We start from the raw sequence: 18,903 nt of genomic DNA on the forward strand, positions 1-18,903 counted from the left end.
TGAATGCTATTTAGTAAAATAAAAGTTTACCGAGCAGATTGGTAGCAAGTAAAGACACTGAACTTGCATACACAACATGTTTAATTAATTCATTTTATCAACAAGTAGTTTATAGTAATATATACCAAAAATACTAAGGTGAACAAGCAAATGCTTTTCCTGAACCTCATGCAGCTTATGATCTAGTCAAAGAAACAGGTACATAATTAAAAGTGGACTTTATCCATATTTCAGGTTTAATTTACTATCAAATTGTCCCAGGGAGTTTCTCTTGTTCTATGCCATTTTATTTGAAGCACTATTTAAGTTACTTACTAATAATCTATTGATCTAAGTCAAGAAATATGAAAAGGATGTAAAACAATTTGAAAGCAGAGCTCACTGATGCAAAACAAATCTCCGGATTGCATAATATGTTGTTCAAAGTAGGTTGACCATTTCCAAGTAGCACACTTAGATAATGTCTTTTTGTTAACTCAACAGCACCTCTCTTTCTCATTCTTCTCAATTCTGGAAGAGGTATTTGCACTTCTGAGTGCTGAATAATACTACAGTGTGATACAGTCCGGATGTTTTCCAGAGAAAAACAACACATAGCAAATCCTGAAACATAGGTGCTCTTTTGTATTGAAAATACTACTGACAAACTTATACATGAGCACCTCTAGGCATTACCAAGAAGTCTGTTTAAGTTGGCAACTGAATTTTAGGAACTTATTACTTCCAAATAAATGACTGACAGATCCTCAGTTGGTACTCTCATTTAGATTGACTCCTGAGGTGCCCAAGCCCAGGCCTTTGCTAATTGCTTTCACTGTAGGATCCAGTCCATTGTGGACCACTCTAGCCACCAGTGTATTCCATTCTCATGAACTGCTTCGGGAATCAGTCTACCCTATAGCCTACTCCAACTAGTATTACCTTCTCTATTCATCCATTTTCTGTTACTATGACAAAATATTTGAGGCTAGGTAAGTTATAAAAAAAATAGATCTACTTAGCTCACAGTTTTGGAGGCTGAAAATTCAAATAGTATAGCATAGGCTCTAACAAGGTCATCCCCCCAAAAAAACTGTACCATGTCATGGTGTATGATATGATGGAGTGCACAGATAAGGAAGCAATCACACAGCCAGACAGGAAGTCAGAGAGGGAAGAGGGGTCATTTTTACAACCTCTCACTAGGCACTACCTCTTGAAGCTTCCACCACCTGTTAACATCACCACACTGGGGACATACTCACAAACCATATTCAAACTATAACCACCATCATCAGCCTGTGGCCACAGCTATGTGCCTTGCTCCAACTAGACCAAATGTGATGGCAACCACTTCCATCCTGAAGTTCCATGCTAAAGGACATACTCCTTGAAACCTCCACTTTTACTCAGGCCTCTTCCTCCTAAATATCAATATACGCCCAACATCTCTTGATCTGTATTCATTTTTCCTCTCTGACCTGAAGTCTGCCTCAGATCACTTGCAGGAGGTATAATTATTTTTAATTAGAAATACAAATGATGGTATTATTTACAGCAGGGATTCTCAACCCTGGTGGGGTGGGGGTAGTGAGAGGTGAGGATTTTGCTTCCCAGAGGGCTTTGACAAGGTCAGAAGGGTTTTGTTGTTGTTGCTTTGGGGGGGGGGGGGGGGCAGGAATCACAATTGTGGGGTACTTCTGCCATCTAGTGGATGAACACAAGAATGCTGCTTAAAGAGCCTAGAATGTACTGGACAGCTTCCCACAACAAAGAATTATCCAGCCCAAATGTTACTAGTGCCAAGTTTGAGAAAGTCTGACTTCATCTACTTCTTGGAAGTTATTGACAGTCAGTGTTTATTCTGAAGGACTACTTTGGGAATCCCTATTATGTTTGTTTCCCAAGCAGGTTTTACAACAGTTGTGTTTAATTTTCTGTTCCCCTTTTCTCCAGTTGTTGTATTTTACATGTTGATAAACATAATGTTCAAAAGACAATGAATTATTGATTCTCTCAAGATTTGCTCAGTTCAACAGTCTGTTTAAAAAAGATTGGTATTCAAACTCCATGTAGTAATTTCAGCATGTTCAACACACTCCCTCAACAGCCAGGTCTTTTTTTTTCAGTCCTGAAAATGTAGTCCTTTAACACTTTTTACAGATGATTTGTGTTTTTCTAAACAATGTAAGTAGATATCCGAGAATTTTTCCCTTTGACTTTTTTTTAACCACTGATGTTAGTTATGGTCATTTAAACTTCTATAAACAAAAACTATTTCTTAGCCCATACACAGCTAAGAAAAGGGAAGGAGAAGAAGTAGGAACACATAAGGGGAAGAAAATGACGGGTGTATGGGAAAACTTTTCAAACATCAGAGCTTTATCAAACTTTTCTATAATCTTGGCAAGATGGAAATTCTGGGTTTATTTTTCAATGCAAAATAAATCTGTGAGTACATTTTCTAAAATTTGGTTTCAGACTTCAGGTAAGCAGTACTCTAACTTACAGGCCTACCACGCCCATGTTCTCTCCCACCTAATTTCTGACCACAAAGTTCATGTTTGCCAAGTATATTCCCCCCTGAGGGCCTTTGCACCTACCTTTTTATCTACCTGGAATGCTTTTCTCCAGTCTCATATCCACAGTGCTCACTCCTTCATCCCCTTCAGATCTTTGTGCAATGACCATCTTCTCAGTGAAACCTTCGATTACCCCCATATTTATAAAACAATCTACACCCCCAACCCTCTCTTTGCTCGACTCTTCCCCATAGTACCAGCATTTAATAGGTTTTGCTTATTGTCTTTATCACCCCACACCAGAAACGAACTCCATGAAGGTATGGGCCTCATCTGTTTTATTTATTGCTATGTTGACAGTACTTTGAACCAAGTCTGGCTCTTAGGAGTTGTTCAATAAAATCTGTTCAATGAACGAACATCTGAATCCAATGAGCACAGAAATCTTAATGTATGGAAATTTGACACTTTCTGCTTAGGTCCCCAATTCAACCCCCACCCCTTATCTTCATTGGGACCTTATTGCACAAAGCGCCGCAGCAAGGGCACAGAAGTATAACACTCATACAACTGTGCGTGGAAATGTACACCTCTTTGTAAAGCCTAAAATGTATATGCATTTTGACAACAAACTTTTCCTGTTTTAAATATACCAAGTAAGAACAGCGGTGTACAGCGCTGCAGTGTGGCTGGTGGTATCAAAAGACAGGACCGGAAGCAGAGACTTCAGATTCACTTAGATGGTAGAGAGCTGGAGAGAGCATCGTTACCACAATTGCAACAAAAATAACGCTGAACAACCTCCTGATGCTTTTGCTTAAAATAATGATAGACAAAAATTGGACAGTTAACCGAGAGGCACATGAAATGCAGCAGGTCAGAGGCCCTGCTGCAAACCCAACTCAGAACGACCCTGCGCTCAGCAAAGGTTTTGCCGCGGCTGGTCCGCGCTCGCGTTAAGTTTCGGTTTCTGGAGCCGGTCTCGGCGCCCAGGGGGATCAGATTCGGTTTCCAGTTTTCTTTTCCCGTTCGGGTCCAGCCTTGAACAAAGACCTGCGCGCGGCCGAGTCCCCGCGCTGCCCACGCCAGGCGGGAAGCGCGCGCACGCGCACTCGCCTCCGGTCCGCCCGCCGCGACAGCCGAGGCGCCGGGTGCTGTGGAGCGAGCCCGAGGGCACCGCCGCCCAGGACGGCCCGCAGAGCCCCGCCGCCATGAGGTAAGGGCTTCCCCGCCTAGCTTCTCTCAAGTGCTGCGTCCGCCTGGGTTGGAAACCGTTGTCGCTCTCGTGTTCGTTCCCAGGGCAGCGCTGGGGCCCTTCCAGGGGACGCGCCCCCCTCGCGGGGCAGCCGGGCGTCTGTGTTTGGGACGCTCCCCGGAGTCCCGTCCCGGCAGGCGGCGTCCGAAGTCCGGCGGGCCGCGGAGATGGCCAAAAGGACGCTGCCCGGGAGTCCCGACCTCCTCCCGCGGGCTCTGAAAGCGGCCCGGGCAGGGCGGAGGGCAGGGCGACGGTCCCCGGGAGCCCGTCCCTTGCCGGGGTCTGCGGTCGGGACCGTCGCGGAGGGTGGCCAGGAGACGCCGGTTTCCTCCCGCGCTCTTCTCAGCCGCCGCCGTTGAGGCGGTGCGGCGCCGGCGGCCGTCGCCCCCGCTCGTCAGCGCCCACAGAGCCCTCCTTTCCTGCCCGGGAAGCCCCCGGGGCCGTGCCAGGCGGCGGCTGCGTGGCGCTGGTCACCTTCCCAGGCCGCCTTCCAGCTGCCGTGCCCTCCGCGTGGCACTCGCGGTTTCGCCGCAGCCTCCAGGCGTCACGTTTGCTTCCACTACCTTTTGCCTTTCCGTTATCCGGCTCTTGAATGCTACCCTTTCTTGGCGCTATCCTGGTACCACGGACGGATTGTTCGTGTTCCATCCAATCCGTTGTCTAAAGCGCTACAAGTTTGTTTTAACTATAAACATTAGTGGCATCCAGCTCTGGGGTCTGTGGAAAGGGTTAATTGCTTAGCACATAATAGTTGCACAATAAATGTTAAGTGTTACCATAATTATTGTCGTTATAACAAGTTAGGAAAAAAAAAGTTTAAGTGCCTCACTTCTAACATTTGTAAGAAAGGAAGAGGTAATCAGAAAAGGGCTTGAAGAAACTACCAGGAAGGGCTGGGGTTGTGGCTCAGTGATAGAGGGCTCACCTACCATGCGTGAGGCGTGAGGCACTGGGTTCGATCCTCAGCACCACATAAAAATAAAATAAAGATCTTGTGTCCACCTGTAATTAAAAATAAATATTAAAAAGAAAGAAACAACTAGGAAAATGGTATGCATTGCATTTTGTGCGGGATGGACTGGAAGAGGGTTGGCCCCACTGTGGTCGATGTCTCCCAACGACAAAATTTACCTAAAGTCAAATTGGTTTATCAGGTCTCATAGCCTCTCTACCAGTTTTCCAGAATCAAAGTTAAAAAATTAACCAGAGGGTGGCACACGCCTGCAATCCCAGAGGATCAAGAGTTCAAAGCCAGCCTCAGCAAAAAGCAGCTGCTAAGCAAAATAGGGTTGGGGATGTGGCTCAGTGGTCAAGTGCCCCTGAGTTCAATGCCTGCATACCCCACACCCATAAAATTAACCAGATGAAGTTTGAACAGTAGAACTTCTCATGGTGTCCAATTGAGCATCAGTTCCCCACCATCTGAGCAAAGCACTTTAGTGTCTCAGTGTCCCTTTTGAGATCTCACAGCTGCATTCCTAATATCTCTTCCTTGGTGGGACTGATTGAGATCTTATGAACAAAGGCAAGTGTTTATTTGACTCTACGATGGGCAGAAGACTAGTAAGGCCACATTGTCATGAATTTGGTTGTGCTGTAAGGACATGGTGCATCTTGTCATGCTTTTAGTGTAATTACACCAGAGAAGGAACAATTTCCAAGGTGCAGTCTTTACAGGTTTCCCAGTCTGACTCTCTGGGTCAAATGCAGTAGTCCAAGATCTATTCTCAAACCCAAACATAGAGCTAGAAAGCAAGCAAGGATATAAAACAAGTGGGACAGAGACCACTGAAATGGGAGGAGTTTGGAGCCATCATTTGGAAGGGTGGAACTGGCAAGAATTCCCTCATTTGAACTTTAGGTGCTTTTTATGCTAAACTTGTGCTGGACACACTAGGAGCTGACAGTATATAAGTGGATTCATTCATTCAACAAATATTTATTGAGCTTCTGTTATGTGCCTGGTATACACAGAGGTGAAAAAAATAAAACAACACAAAGTACTTACTCTCAGGGGATTTATATTTTAATGGAAGAAATGGACAAACAGCTGATAAGTAAGTAAATAACATAATTCAAGATAAGGGCTATAAGGAAAATAAAACAATAGAATAGAGAGTGAACTAAATTGGAAGGGGCAATTTTTAGATAGCTCTGTCACAGGCAGCCTCTTGGGTAGGGAATATTTGTGCTGAGTTACAGAAAAGCTGGTCATGTGAAGATTTGGAAGCAGAACATATCAGGTATAATAAGAACAATAGGTGATAAAGCCCTGAAACTTCTGTGCCCAAGACTGGAAGAAGGTCAGTTCATCTAAAAAACAGTGAAAAGGGGGGAGAAGTAAGGAAGTAGGTTGGATAGATGGATAAGGCCAGCTCCTTTAGGGGCTTGTAGAACATAGCAAGGGCTATATTAATATCTAAGGGAAGCCCTTAGATTAAGGGAGATTAAAAATTGGGCTTATTTAAGCAGAAGAAACATAATTTAGTTTCCTGCCTTTTCAAAAGTTTATTGGTGCTGATTTAGAGAATGGATCATAGGGGGCCAAGAGTACAAACAGGCATAACAGATCTTTGCCCATCCCAAAGGAAAGATAGCTGTGATTTAAACTAGGAAAATATATAGTCTCCCTCCACCAGAAGTTACACTTCTTTACTCTCATCATAATAAGAATTCCTGGAAACAGTGGTCTGTACACCCCCATTTTATTATCTCCACCTCTCATTATGCCCTGGAACCATCCCAGTAATGTTTTCATCCTTACCATTGTATTAAATGCTTTTATCAAGATCCCCATAGATTTCCTGACAAAACAATAATCTGTTTTCTGTCTTTATTTTCTCCACCTCTGTGAATCATTTTACACATTGGATGTTCATCTCTCTTCCTTGAAATAAATACTTTCTTCCTTCAGCTTCCATTACACCATGTTTTTTGGTTTTCTTACTTTCCTCACTGAGTAGTATTTCTTGGCCTCCTTTCCAGATGCTTCTAATCGCTGGTCCTGGAGTATCTCACAGCTTAGTTTGTGAACTTCTTTTCTATCTATGCACTCCATAGGTAATCTCATCTAGGTCTTGTGGCTTTGAAGTTCATCTGTATGCTAATAACATATAGATAAACTTCAAAACCACAAGACCTAGATGAACATTTTATATCTCTTACTAATTTCACCCCTCCACATCTCCAGAATTTTATACATTTCTATTATCCAACTTCATATTTGACATTTTCACTTGACTGTCTAGTAAATATCCAAAATTTACATTTCCCAACAGTCCTTCAGATTCATTCACTCAGTTTTTGAAGTCAAAGTAGGGGAGTCATCCTTGATTCCCTCTTTCCCTGCTGGCCTTTCCCATACCCAATCCATCAGAAAGATCCAAATAGGACTATCCACTCCTCAGAAACCCTCTACTGCAACTCTAGAGTAAGTCTGTACTGTCTCTTTTTGGATTTCTTCAACCCTCCCTCATATCTGTCAGGGAGATTTGCTCTGGCCATCTGACTTTAAACTGTCTTGCAGAGTCCTTACCAACCTCCTGTTTCCTTTCCAGCTTTCTTTCTTTTTTAAATATCTATTTTTTAGCTATAGGTGGACACAATATTTTATTTTTATGTGGTGCTGAGGATAGAACCCAGTGCTTCACGCATCGTAGGCGAGCGCTCTACCTCTTAGCCACAACTCCAGCCCCTCCAGCTTTACTTCTTATCTTAGTAATTATCATCATCTCACTCTTTATTTTCATTTATTGTTTTGTCTTATGTTATACCCCCTCCCATTAGAATGTAAATGGCATTAGGTCATGATTTTATTTTGTTCACTTCTGTATCCCCAACACTTATAATAGCACCCTGAATATAATAGGCTTTCACTAAATATTCTAATGAATACATAGCTTCCCTGTCTTTTTGTCTTGACCCCCTATTGTTCTTTGTTTACAGAGTAGACAGGGATTTTTAAAAACCTAGACCAAAGGCTACCATTTCCCTACTTTAAAATCTCCTTCCAGGACTAGGAATGTAGATCAAGGTTAGAATGCTTGTCTAGCATGTGTAAGGCCCTGAGTTTAAATCCCCAGCACTGAAAAATAAAATTTAAATGAAATATTTCTGGGCTAGAACTATAAATCAAGGAAACCAGAATAAAGTTATGAGATCCTAGTGCTTTAGTTAAAAGATCAAATAAGATATAATTGGTTGGTATGTAAAGAACAGTAGGTAAGGTTTAGAAATTATTCCCTTTATTTCTTCAAAAAATAAAAAAGATTTTATCTTTTACAGTGAAATTCCTAAGGACTCCTTGAAAGCCATTCTGTTAGAGTTGGACTGTCACTTTACTTGGAATTTACTTAAGGAAGATATTGATCTGTTTGATGTAGAAGATACAATTGGGCAACAGCTTGAATTTCTTACCACAAAATCCAGACTTGTTCTTTATAATTTATTGGCCTATGTGAAACATCTAAAAGGTCAAAATAATGATGCCCTAGAGTGTTTGAAACAAGCAGAAGAAATAATCCAGAGAGAACACTCAAATGAAAAAGATGTACGAAGTCTGGTCACTTGGGGAAACTACGCCTGGGTATCTTACCACATGGACCAGAGTGAGGAAGTTCGGAAGTATATAGACAAGGTAGGGAATGTCTGCAGGAAATTGTCCAGTCCTTCTGACTACAAGTTGGAGCGCCCTGAAATTGACTGTGAGAAAGGGTGGGCACTCTTGAAATTTGGAGGAAAGTATTACCAAAAAGCTAAAGCAGCTTTTGAGAAGGCTCTGAAAGTAGAACCTGACAATCCTGAATTTAACATTGGCTATGCCATCACTGTGTATCGGCTGGATGATTCTGATAGAGAAGGGTCTGTAAAGAGCTTTTCTCTGGGACCTCTGAGGAAGGCTGTTATGCTGAACCCGGACAACAGCTACATTAAGGTTTTTCTGGCCCTGAAGCTTCAAGATGTTCATGCAGAAGCTGAAGGGGAAAAGTATATCGAAGAAATCCTAGACCAGGTATCATCTCAGCCTTATGTCCTTCGTTATGCAGCTAAATTCTATAGGAGAAAAAATTCCTGGGACAAAGCTCTTGAACTTTTAAAAAAGGCTTTGGAGGCGACACCAACCTCTTCTTTCCTGCATCACCAGATGGGGCTTTGCTACAGGGCACAAATGATCCAAATCAAGAAGGTCACGCGCAACAGACCTAAAGGAAAAGATAAACTGAAGGTCAATGAGTTGATTGCATCCGCTATATTTCATTTCAAAGCAGCTGTGGAACGAGACTCTATGTTTGCATTTGCCTACACAGACCTTGCCAACATGTATGCTGAGGGAGGCCAGTATAGCAATGCTGAGGACATTTTCCAGAAAGCTCTTCATCTGGAGAATATAACTGATGATCACAAACACCAGATCCACTACCACTATGGCCGCTTTCAGGAATTTCACTGTAAATCAGAAAATACTGCCATCTACCATTATTTAGAAGCCTTAAAGGTCAAAGACAGGTCATCCTTGCGTACCAAATTGATAAGTGCTCTGAGGAAATTGGCTACCAAGAGACTTTGTCACAATGCTTTAGATGTGCAGAGTTTAAGTGCCCTAGGGTTTGTTTATAAGCTGGAGGGAGAAAAGAGACAAGCTGCTGAGTACTATAAGAGGGCCCAGAAGATTGATCCTGAAAATGCAGAATTCCTTACTGCTCTCTGTGAGCTCCAACTTTCCATTTAAATACTTACTCTAGGAAATGTGGTTTAAGTTCCCCGCCCCCATTTTGGTTTCTTGTATTTTGATTGTTTTGATCCATCTTCATTATAGAGCCAATATTTTTTGAGTTAACTATGTACTAGACATTGTGCTAAATATTTTCTATTCATTACGATGAATTTTGCTGTTTTAATTCTTTTTTTAATTACAATTCCATAATTCATTAAGAAACAGCAAGAGTCCAGCTGTTGTTATTTTTTAAATGATATGGCCATTATGATTTGACACCCTTTTTCTCTGCTATTTATAATAATTTTATGATTAAATTTTGTGAAATTTCCCATATTGCTTATGCTACAAAAACTTGATAGCTAAGTCAGGAATACTCTTCAGAAATACAAAATGGTGTTAAACTCTTACCTATATAGCTTGCAAAAAACAGAACCTTTCACTTAACAGATGTTTTGAGTCTAAAAGGATGTTTTTCAACCTGAAAGTCACCTGAAGAATTCTTTTTGTTGGAAAAAATAATAGTAAAAAGTTTGTCAATCTTTGTTGACTTCAGTAAAAGGGGGAAACTAGAATAGGAGAAAAAAGATATTCTCAAATTGTAAATATTCCAGAACTTAGATGATTTATAAGAAATTGAAAATATTGTCTTCCTGAATGTTCAATATAGACCTAGAAATTATGAGAAAAATGAATAATGGAATATCATTAAGCTCATGTGTTTTTTAACTAGAAAAATAAACCTACACTGAATGTAGATGGAGTTAATCTTATTCTTTCCAATTAAAATTGCAGTATTTTTAGGTTAAGATCATTGAAATAAGAAGCAGACCAGCTGAGAAACTGAAAGAACTGATAAACAAATGGATAAAGTAGATATCTCTAACCTATATTCCCAGACTACCAAGATTTCAGTATATTAATTGGATCTGGACTGGGTGGGGCTCTCCCACTTCCAATCTGGCCTTGTTTAACTGTTTTAGTATTCCAAAGTGACTTCTGTGAAACTTTCTTTTGTCTGAAATTTTCATATTGTCAGTGCGTATCTCAGGATTTTTCTGTAGATCCTTAGGAATAGTTAAGCTTTGTTTTCAGTTTTAATATTCACCTTGAGGGGTTATTTCCTAAAGACTTTTATCCAAGAGGGATTAAAAACATCTTAAGTTGGGATATTACAGTGTGGTTTCTCTAATGGTGTATCTTTGGTGATAGACCAGTTGTATAACTACACTGCATAACTGGAAAAGTATGCCGTATATTTAATTCTCCATTTTTCCAGTGTAATTCTTAAAATTCTTGTGTGTTTGTTTTACTTTATTTTTTATTTTTTTAGTTCACAGAACTCTAATTCTTTATTAATCACAGCTTGCTCACAATGACATACAGGAAAATAGCACTAATGAAGAGTATATATGCAGGCAGCAACCTTCAGGAGTTGGGGGATGAGAGTTGAGGGAGAAACGACTTTAGAACTGTGATAGATACTTATGATGGGTATCTGGTGATTCTCTTAGTTGGCAAAAATGCCCTGCCTAGCCCCCTTTGACTGTATCAGCTTCACAGATTAAGTGATTTTTTTAAATTTTTATTAATAGGCAGGGTTGCCTCACACTGGGGAAGAAAGACCAGCTTGAGTGGAAGTCCGCAGTGTTTTGATTTTGTTTGTGTTTGAATGCAACAACCAGCTCACAGTTTCCAAGTGGAAAAATATTCAGTAGCATCATGTAATTGTACTATAGGTAAAAGCTTAAAATGAACATTATCAATCATGGCATCCACAAATAAGCCACCTGACACATTAATTAATTCATTCCATCAAAAGAACTTAAACTAGAGAAGTCAGCCCACTTTATGAAAAGCAATTTTCCACATGCTAGGCAAGCCCTCCACTACTTCTTTCAATATTACCCAAGCTGTACTCATACTTGTGATCATCCTACCTCAGCCTACTGAGTAATGGGGTTATAGGTGTGTAGTGCCATGCCTGACCCACACATGCCATTTTAAGGTACCTCTTTCACATCCTGTACCTGAGCTGTATCCGAGTTGGGTTTTTTAAAATGTTTTGTCTTTTGGTTGCATTCAGGGCTTCAATTCATATGATCCCATAGCTCTAAAAAGTTGTTCAGAAAAAGCTTGTTTACAAAATACTGTTCATTACAAAAAACATAAAACCAAATTTAAACTGGCTTTAAAACAATAACAAAAGTAAATCTTGTTTTCAGTCAGGACTTGATCCAAGTGTAACCAAGATATAATTGCTCTCCACTCTCAAAGTCCTTATTTATCTAACTTGACTTCATTCTGAATTGGTTTTGTGGTCCTAAGATGACTATCATATGCTTGCATGTTCCTTTCCATTGGAAAAGAGCATATCTACTCTCATAACCACGTAGGAAGTACAGGTGTGACAGAATAATCTTAGATAACCTTCCCCTTCTTAAATCGGCCATCATGTCCTGTAGGGCAGAGAAAGTATCATACTGCTAAGAGCCACAGCCAAGTAATATGATGCATGGCATTTTTGGTTGAAAGGTGACGCCAGCTAGCCATTGAGATGATATGATTATGTTAAGATTTGAATTCATATGGATATTGGACTCCTGCTGTTCACCTCGGCCTGCTACGGGACTCCTGGAGAGTTCCCATTGGTTGGGGAAGTACAGTAGGAGGGAATTCCGGGGGAGGAACTTGTTCTGGGGTTGCGGGAGAACGCCGTGTGTGTGTGTGTGTGTGTGTGTGTGTGTGTGTGTGTGTGTGTGTGTGTGTGTGGATCGGCTTCTTCCCGGACATGTACGGGGTATTGGCGACAGTTTCAAAAATAAAGTTTGTTCCTGCTTAAGTGGCTTGTGATTTTGTGCCCAGCCAGACTGCGGCATTATACTTATCAGTTAAATCACACAAGAAAGCCAAGAATGGAAAGTTGACTTCTCTAGAACATGCTGCAAGGTACAGAAGTGAACTCACCAAGATATTAGTGTTTGATATTGGCTGCCCAAAATACCAACGACCTGTAGATTGAAATAAAAAAAAAAAAAGGCTTTTCCTTTCTTCCACACTTCTCTCTCCCACAAGTATCTTAAATAGGAGAGCCAGAATTGTAGCTCAGTGGTAGAGAGCTTGCCTAGCATACACAAGGCCCTGGGTTCAATCCCTGACACAGGGAAAACAAACAAAAAAAGCTCAAGTCCTTAACATTGAAGCCCCCAATAAACTTTCTGCTGGAATTTCAGGTATTCTCAGTCAGGTCCTATTTCTGTCCACTTAAGCATGATAGAGGGTGCATCAAGGTTGGTTCCTGGAAGGTCGGGCAAGAAAAGCAGTTATATTTACAGTGTAGCTATGGCTGCCAACTATGATTCAGACAACTTAAAAAAATGAGTGAAACAACCAGAAGCATTTAGCATGTGAATGTGAGTCTGAAGTACTAATGATGGCTGTGTGCCTGAAGTTATGACATATATGCAATAAAATTGGGAAGCCATCACCAACTTATCCACCAGCTTTTTGAAGTCCACAGTCCTTGGACAAAATCAGTCCAAATTCAAGGTGACAAAAAAATGGTTGATAAAAGTAGGCATAGGAAGACTTGGACATCAAGGGACTAAACCTAGTTACCCATGTGTTGAACTTGTGTGCATGATATTCTCTCTCTCTCTCTCTCTCTCAACACACACAGAAATACACGTACTATTATAAAAGGACCACTCTGATACCATCATAGGGTAATGTTTTGCATTTTTCATTTACTAAGTTAGGCACTTTTAAATGTTAATCTTATTTAAATGTCTCAACACTGCAAATGAATAGAGCAAAGCTGAGAGAGGTTAAGTAACATTCTCAAAATCACATAGCTACTGAGTGGTGGGCCTAGGATTTAAAATCAGATTTGACCTAATTTTCAGTCCACTTTTCATTGTATCAGTGGTTCCTAAATCTAACTATAAATTGGAATCATTGGAGTCTTTTTAAAAATCAGATTTTTCCAGGGCTGAGGGGTAGCTGTTGTAAGGCATATATTTAGCATTACTAGGCCCTTGGTTCTATCCCCAGTACCAGCATCCAAAATAAAATTTTCAGGTCCTACCACCACAAACCTAAATCAGAACCTTGGGGTAGGTCCTAGGAGTGGGGGGATGGGAAGGATGGTGAAATGAGAGACATTACTACCCTCTGTACATGTATGATTGCATGAACAGCGTGACTCTGCATGTGTGTAGCCAGAGAAATAAGAAGTTGTGCTCCATTTGTGTACAATGAGTTGAAATACATTCTGCTATCATGTATAACTAATTAAAACAAATTAAAAATTAAAAAGGGAAAGAGAACCAAATAAAATAAAACAGCAATGAAGAGTCAGAGGCTTGAAGATCTTACCTCAGAGTAAGGCCTGACTTATAGCTCTGGAGCCACATAACTGAAATAGAATGAGCTAACCCAGGATTACCTTCCCAAAATTCTACTTCATCAATTCTTTGAGTAATCTTTTTTTTTTTTTTTTTAATTTATCAGAGTTTCCAGGGGCAGTGGTACATATCCATAATCCCAGCAGCTTGGGAGGCTGAGGCAGGAGAATGACAAGTTTGAAGCCAGCCTCAGGAACTTAGTGAGGCCCTAAGCAATTTAGTGAGACCCTGTCTCAAAAAGTAAAAAGGGCTGGGGATGTAGCTTAGTGTTAAAGTGCCCCTGGATTTAATCGCCAGTTCAAAAAAAAAAAAGCATTTATAAAAAAAAAAATTACCAGGGGCTGGAGTTGTGGCTCAGTGGTGGTGCACTTGCCTAGCATGTGCGAGGCACTGGGTTCGATTCTCAGCACCACATTTATAAGTAAAATAAAGGTCCATTGACAACTAAAAAAAAAAAAAAATTACCAGTTTCCCACCGAAAGATCAGTAACTCCCTCATAACGTGTGCACCCACACTGAGCACCATAGCCTTTTACATTACAAAATTGCATTTTTCAGAATCAACTCTCCCTTTCTCCCACAACACCTTTTTCTGTGGCCTTATGATTACACAGCTGCTTTTTTACTTTACCTTAAAGTACATAGTAATGCCAATGCATTCCACATAATTCAGAAGACTCTGATCAGGCCAGATTCAGACAGTGAATCAGAAGGTGATATGCTTCATCAATTACCTAGTTTTTAGAAATCTGCAGATGAGCTATGCTCATAGACAGAACAAATATTTGGGAAACATGGTCTGTATACCATAGCAATTCTCAAACTTTAGTGTTCTTGCAAATCATGTGACAGTCTTATTAAAAGATAGATTCTGAGTCAGTAGGTATCACAGAGGCCTGAGGTTCTGTACTTTAAACAAGCTCCCACTGATGATGATGATGTTCTTTTGACTACATTTTGAATGGTAAGAGTGTACAACATTGCTCCTCAAACTGCACACTGGAATCACCTGAGAAGCTAAAAAACAAAAAATGAAACATTCATGTCTGGGTTCCCTACCCCCAGGAATGACTTAATAGGCATAGGGTGTGATCCAAGCATCATGATTTTTAACTTTCTGAGGTAACACTCTTGTGCAGCAAAGTTTGAGATACTAGGATCTACAAGGGGAGAAAAAACATAATAAAAGTCACTGAGCTAACAGGCTTAAACAGATACTCCTTGCTCTTGAGTATTTGTTTGGTAATTCAGTCCTTCATGGCACTGGGTATACAATAGGTGTACTTAAAGTTTTCTGAGTTGCACTGCACAGTATACTGCCCTACCTCAGAAATCTGCTCTTACCAATTGATTCAAAGCCCCTGAGTCCAAATCCCAGTAAGGTAAATTCATCCTGTCAAGCCTCATAAAGTCCCATGATGTGGGACCAAGTTCTTTTCCTTGCCTATTAGACCGGCCTGCCCAGGGAAGTAGCTGCAGTTGCCCTTCAGGAAAAGAATTTGTCCAAATTGTGAAAGTGCTCTTGGAAAATATTTCTTTGAGCACTAAAACTGAGAAGTCCTTTCAACAAATGATAAATCAGCCAGCAGAAAATGGCTTCAGAGTAAGGAGTAATGGAACTAATGGAGCTCTTGAAGTTATTTGCTGTCCTCTGTGCAGAGCCAGTGTTAGCAGTTGATCATGTGAATCAGTTTCAAAGACAATGTAGGACTAGGGCTGTAGCTCAGTGGCAAAGTGCTTGCCTCACATGTGAGAGGCACTGGGTTCTATCCTCAGCACTACATAAAAATAAATATACTGTGTGTTCATCTACAACTGAAAAAAAAAATTTAAAAAAACACTTTAGAAAAAAAGAGGGACTGGGGTTGTGGCTCAGTGGTAGTGTGCTTGCCTAGCATGTGTGAGGCACTGGGTTCAATTCTCAGCACCACATACAAATAAATAAAATAAAGGTCTATCAACAACTAAAAAATATTTTTTTAAAAAAGACAATCCACACAGTTACTGTTTCTAGATTGATGTTAGATGAAAATTATCACCATTCAAAAACAACATTATAGATCTATGGAACATTAGAACCAACAGCACCCTAAGGAAATGCCTTCTCCAACCAATTTTATGGATATGAAAATCCAGATTTGGACTGGTGATGTGACTTATTAAGACTTCACGGTAGCAGAATACAACAGTTACTATCATGGCATTATGTAAAAATGTGGATGTGTAACCGATGTGATTCTGCAATCTTTGTAATGTTTTGAATAACCAATAAAAAAAAAAAAAAAAAAAGACTTGGGAGAAGCCGGGGTTCTTGGCAGCCGAAACAGGTACCATGGCGGAGAGGCAGGTGATCGGCGACTTGTCTTCGGCCTCTGACAGTAAATCAGATAAAACCTCCAAGGTCGCCGCAGAGTCCCTAGACTCCCGGGACTACGACAGCAACTGCTTGTTCTGTCGGATTGCAAGGTAGCAGGAGACCAGCACCGAACTCCTGCCCTGTGAGAATGAAGACCTTGTTTGCTTCAAAGATATAAAACCAGCAGCACCTCATCATTATCTTGTAGTGCCAAAGAAGCATATTAGAAATTGCAGTGATCTAAAGAGAGAACAAATAGAATTGGTGGAAAACATGGTAACTGTTGGAAAGACCATTCTTAAAAATAACAATTTCACTGACTTTTCAAATATGAGGATGGGTTTCCATGTGCCACCATTCTGTTCCATTTCCCACTTGCACCTTCATGTTCTGGCACCAGTCAGTCAGTTGGGCTTCTTATCCAAGTTGGTTTATAGAATAAATTCCTATTGGTTTATCACAACTGATTATTTGATTGAAAAACTAAGAATATGAAAATACCAACAATGGAAGACTTTCCTAATCTTGGCTCAGTATGAACTAATATTTTGATTTCTAATTTCAATTTTAAGGTTTGTTGGGTTTTACCAGAGGCTGTTGCTGAGTAGCCTTAAAATCTTTTCTGAATGTCTGTTTTCTAAGGTCTATGATATAGTTATGTGAATATTTTTGTCACTAACTTTTTCTGTTGTAATGGATGTCTAAGGATTTTGTGCATCAAATACTGTAGATAAAATTCCTTTAAAATCAAATTATTAATCAAGGGCTCTGTATTTTTTAAAAAGCTCAAGTAATTTCATTTCTCAGTAGTCTTAATAGTGATTTATTTATGCAGATTAAACTGATATAGAAAGTAATTTATTGGAACGTTTATTAGTATGAGGGAAAAAAAGAAATTAGCTATTTCTTGATCATTCTGCATAAATTTTCAAAATAAAGAATACCATACTACCCAGTAATCTCTGCTTGAGGAGGAAACACTTATGTATGTGTTACTTTTTACTCAAATTTTAAATAATATGTTCCAAGACCCTCACTGGGTACCTGAAACCCAAGGTAGAACCAAACCATATATATATATTATTATTATTTTCCTATACATACACATCTGTGATAAAATGTAAATTATTAAGCAAATTAAGAGTTAACATAACTAATAATAAAATAGAATAATTGTAACAATATGTTTTAATATAATCACAGAATCACTATTGTCCTTGGGGCCATTATTAAGTAAAATAAAGATTACTTAAATTCTGTGAAACTAGGAGAATCTGATAACTGAGATTGTTATTAAGTGACTAACAGTGACTAATCATCCATGCATTGTGTACTGCATGGATGATTTGCATCCCAGGTTGGATGGAGCAGGACAGTATGAGATTTTATTATGCTACTCAAAATGGCTGACAATTTAAAATGTATGAGGTATGTATTTCTGGAATTTTTATTTAAAAATTTCAGACTACTGTTGACAGTGGGTGACTGAAACTGTGGAAAGTAAAACCTCAGATGGGGGGGCTAATATAATGTGATTTCTAACAGGGATTTACAATAATAAGCAATTTGGTTATATAACAATCCACTATAGTAGAATACCTATAAGAACATAAAAGAGGAAGAAGCATAAAATATTGTATTAAAACTGGCAGAAACTGTTGCTTTTTATGTCATGCTTTTTGTACCAAAGGAGAATTAGAACAAAAAGTGGTTAGACCTACTTGTATTATAAAAAGGACCTGATTTGAAAACAGAAAGAGAAAGGCTTATATGAGAAATTTTATTTGAATAATGATGTTAATATTATTGTATATCATTTCACAAAGCATGTTTCCTTAGGAATGGTCTTTGGTGCTAATCTATGGTCACATTAGTGAATGTGAATGAAAAAATGAAATAGGCACTGAAAGATAATCCCTAGTGGCTATTGATACCATGTACATGAAAAGAAATGAATATAAAGATTAATGTATTGCTGGAATACTAGTTTTCACTCCTTGTTTTGGCATATTAAACATAGTTTTAAGTAATAAAATACCTATTACAATGCTTAGTTATAACATCTGGAGTCAATTTTGTTAAGTTTGTTCATTAATTTATTTAGCAAACATTTATTGGGCATTTTCCATGTATCAGACACTGCCAGGATCAGGGAATAAAGAAACGAGAAAGGACAGTCTGCATTTAATTGCTTATATAGGAGCCTGACAAAAATCAGTCAGTAGAATTTGGTGTGTTGGGTGTCATGAGGTTTAGAGAAGAGGCTGTGGAGGGGCAACCACTTCTGAGAACAGGTAGTAGTAAAAAAGAGTATTCAAGACTCATTCTTTGGGAGGTAGACAGTGGATTTTAGACTGAGAAAACCACATATTGTTTTTCATGACGTTTACATTCACTATTAATTTACAATTGGCATGAATGTTCTAATTTCAGCTTATTTGCTGAAGGTGGAAAGTGGGATTTGCAGGGATTATGGGTTCCCAAAATTGTATGTTTGTCAGTATTGTTTTGTGAAATAGCTGAACATTTGTATTTATAATAATAGTTACAAGCTTCTATAAATCAGTTATAAAATATGATTAGCTTCAGGGAAGAAATTTTAACATGTGCAGGCTTTGAATGTTTTATTATGTGAACTGGCAATGATATACTTGAGATTATTATGACAATAA

At 39.4% G+C, this 18,903-nt stretch overlaps 1 protein-coding gene across 1 annotated transcript; it reads left to right on the forward strand.

The window, feature by feature from the left end:
* Positions 1-3,646: 3,646 nt before the first annotated feature.
* On the forward strand, positions 3,647-10,114 carry Ifit5 (interferon induced protein with tetratricopeptide repeats 5). The gene is made up of 2 exons (XM_026415229.2): positions 3,647-3,717; positions 8,041-10,114. The coding sequence occupies exons 1-2, from the start codon at positions 3,713-3,715 to the stop codon at positions 9,482-9,484; spliced, it is 1,449 nt and encodes a 482-aa protein (XP_026271014.1). The 5' UTR covers positions 3,647-3,712; the 3' UTR covers positions 9,485-10,114.
* Positions 10,115-18,903: the final 8,789 nt, after the last annotated feature.

Source organism: Urocitellus parryii, chromosome 5 (assembly GCF_045843805.1).
Source record: "Urocitellus parryii isolate mUroPar1 chromosome 5, mUroPar1.hap1, whole genome shotgun sequence".
NCBI classification, from domain to species: Eukaryota; Metazoa; Chordata; class Mammalia; order Rodentia; family Sciuridae; genus Urocitellus; species Urocitellus parryii.